Source organism: Lontra canadensis, unplaced genomic scaffold, assembly GCF_010015895.1.
Source record: "Lontra canadensis isolate GAN:19392208 unplaced genomic scaffold, GSC_riverotter_1.0 scaffold166, whole genome shotgun sequence".
Classification (NCBI taxonomy): Eukaryota; Metazoa; Chordata; class Mammalia; order Carnivora; family Mustelidae; genus Lontra; species Lontra canadensis.
The window spans coordinates 2,151,045-2,154,282 of NW_022631160.1; the positions used below are offsets into that span (position 1 = coordinate 2,151,045).

The following is a 3,238-nucleotide window of genomic DNA, read 5'->3' on the forward strand; positions in this document are numbered from 1 at the left end:
ATTTCATTACTCACAGTCTTGTAAACTGCTTCTATGGATAATACACCAACTGTCTACAGTGGATGTCCTTCACTACCCTGCAAAACCTGGTTGGAGGTTTTCCAAAATCTGAGAATTTTTATGAGAGCCTATTGTACATGTGAGCATTGTTTCATGTTTAAAAAGAAGATTAGGACTGTTGCTGTAATCTGTAGACAGCCATTGGTGGGCTGTGTTCAGGGATGGAGAATGATCATTAGTAGGTTTAGGGTTAAGACTCCATCTGAGGCTCTCTGCTCTTCCCCGTTCGACAGACAGCCGCATCTTCAGGTGCAGTGCCAGCCGCGTGCCCGAGACACGATGGTGAAGGTCGGAGTGAACGGATTTGGCCGTATTGGGCGCCTGGTCACCAGGGCTGCTTTTAACTCTGGTAAAGTGGATATTGTCGCCATCAATGACCCTTTCATTGATCTCAACTACATGGTCTACATGTTCCAGTATGATTCTACCCACGGTAAATTCCACGGCACAGTCAAGGCTGAGAACAGGAAGCTTGTCATCAATGGGAAGTCCATCTCCATCTTCCAGGAGCGAGATCCCGCCAACATCAAATGGGGCGATGCTGGTGCTGAGTATGTTGTGGAGTCCACTAGGGTCTTCACCACCATGGAGAAGGCTGGGGCTCCCTTGAAGGGCGGGGCCAAGAGGGTCATCATCTCCGCTCCTTCTGCTGACGCCCCCATGTTCGTGATGGGTGTGAACCATGAGAAGTATGACAACTCCCTCAAGATTGTCAGCAATGCTTCCTGTACCACCAACTGCTTGGCTCCTCTGGCCAAGGTCATCCATGACAACTTCGGCATTGTGGAGGGACTCATGACCACCGTCCATGCCATCACTGCCACCCAGAAGACTGTGGACGGCCCCTTTGGGAAGCTGTGGCGTGACGGCCGAGGGGCTGCCCAGAACATCATCCCAGCTTCCACTGGTGTGGCCAAGGCTGTAGGCAAGGTCATCCCTGAGCTGAATGGGAAGCTCACTGGCATGGCCTTCCATGTCCCCACCCTCAACGTGTCTGTTGTGGATCTGACCTGCCGCCTGGAGAAAGCTGCCAAATACGATGACATCAAGAAGGTGGTGAAGCAGGCATCAGAGGGCCCCCTTAAGGGCATCCTGGGGTACACTGAGGACCAGGTTGTCTCCTGCGACTTCAACAGTGACACCCACTCCTCTACCTTCGATGCTGGGGCTGGCATTGCTCTCAATGACCACTTTGTCAAGCTCATTTCCTGGTATGACAATGAATTTGGCTACAGCAACCGGGTGGTGGACCTTATGGTCCACATGGCCTCCAAGTAGTAAGAGCCCCCTGAACCACCAGCCCCAGCCAGAGCAAGAGGAAGAGAGAGGCCCTCAGCTGCTGGGGAATCCCTGCCCTAACTTACACCCCAAAACACTGAGAATCTCCCAACCTCCACTATTTCCATCCCAGACCCCCTGAAGAAGGGGAGGGGCTTGGGGAGCCCTACCTTGTCATGATCCATCAATAAAGTATACTGTATCCAGCCAAAAAAAAAAGACTCCATCTGAGTTATATATGTGTGGCAGGTGAGTGTAAGAAGAGAACCAGGGGTCAGTAGACCAAAGACCAATAGACCAAAGAGAAGAATGAGTCCTGTAACAGTCCAAACTAATAGCCTAATATAGGAAAAGAATGAAAAGATTTGTGAAATCTTAGGGAAGTATCAGCTATAAAATTAGTGCTATCTAACTCTGTTCTACAGAAATGGGAATTGCATATGACTTGACCTAAATGAATTCAAGACTTAGTAATTGACCTATTGTGAAGAATGAAGAAAAAAAGCAATTAGGATGTTGGATGCATCATGTCTTCATGGTATAGTATAGATAGAGTATAACTAGGCATAGGGCAATAATAATTATAATTGTTGCTTATATTTTTATTTAAATTCAATTAGCCAACACGAGTACATCATTAGTTTCAGAGATGCATGTCATTAATTCATCAGCTGCATATAATACCAAGTGCTCATCACATCATGTGTCCTCCTTAATGCCGATCACCCAGTTACCCCATCTCCCTACCCTCTTTCCATTCCGCAACCCTCAGTTTTTTTTACCAGAGTCAAAAGTCTTTCATGTTTGTCTCCTGATGGTTTCCTGTCTCACATTGAGGTCTTTCATCTACTTTGAGTTTTTTTTTGTGTGTGTGTATGGTGAAAGAAAATGGTCCAGTTTCATTATTCTGCATGTGGTTGTCCAGTTTTCCCAGCACCATTTGTTGAAGAGACTGTCTTTTTTCCATTGGATATTCTTTCCTGTTTTGTGGAAGATTAGTGGACCATAGATTTGAGGATCCATTTCTGGGATATCTATTCTGTTCCGTTGATCTATATGTCTGTTTTTGTGCCAATAACATACTGTCTTGAAGATTACAAGTTTGTAATAGAGCTTGAAGTCCAGCATTGTGGTGCCATGAGCTTTGGTTTTATTTTTCAACATTCCTTTGGCTATTGGGGGACTTTTCAGGTTACACACAAATTTTGGGATTGTTTGTTCCCTCTCCTTGAAAAATGTAAATGGTATTTTGATAGGGATTATATTGAATGTGTAGATTGCTCCAGTAGCATAGACACTTTAACACTATTTATTCTTCCCATCCATGAGTATGGAATGGTTTTCCATTTCTTTGTGTCTTCCTCATTTTCTTTCATAAGTGTTCTAAGTGTTCTGTAGATTTCAGAGTACAGATCCTTTACCTCTTTGGTTAAGTTTATTCCTAGGTATTTTATGGTTTTTGGCACAATTGTAAATGGGATTGATTCCTAAATTTCACTCCCCTCTGTCTCATTGTTAGTATATAGAAATACAACTAATTTATTTGCATTGATGTTATATCCTGACACATTACTGAATTCCTTATGAGTTCTAATAATTTTGGGGTGGAGTCTTTTGGTTTTTCACATAAAGTACTATGTCATTTGTGAAGAGTGAGATTTTGACTTCTTCTTTGCCAATTTCAATGCCTTTTATTTATTATTATTTTGTCTGGTTATTGAGGTCAGGACTTCTAGTATACTGTTGAAGAACAGTGGTGAGAATGGACATCTCTTTCTTGTTCCTGACCTTAGGGAAAAAGCTCTCAGTTTTTACCCATTGAGAATGATATCTACTCTGGGCTTTTGGTAGATGGCTTTTATGATATTGAAGTATGTCTTCTCTACCCTTACACTGTGGA

At 43.6% G+C, this 3,238-nt stretch overlaps 1 protein-coding gene across 1 annotated transcript; it reads left to right on the forward strand.

Moving 5' to 3' along the window:
- The first annotated feature begins 267 nt into the window (after positions 1 to 267).
- Positions 268 to 1,518, forward strand: LOC116859878 (glyceraldehyde-3-phosphate dehydrogenase-like). Its single transcript, XM_032845586.1, has one exon. It carries the CDS (start codon positions 340 to 342, stop codon positions 1,336 to 1,338), a length of 999 nt encoding a protein of 332 aa, XP_032701477.1. The 5' UTR covers positions 268 to 339; the 3' UTR covers positions 1,339 to 1,518.
- The last annotated feature ends 1,720 nt before the right edge of the window (positions 1,519 to 3,238 follow it).

Excerpts from the sequence above, each read along its gene's own strand:
- LOC116859878 (XM_032845586.1), top strand. The coding sequence starts at position 340 with ATGGTGAAGGTCGGAGTGAACGGATTTGGCCGTATTGGGCGCCTGGTC.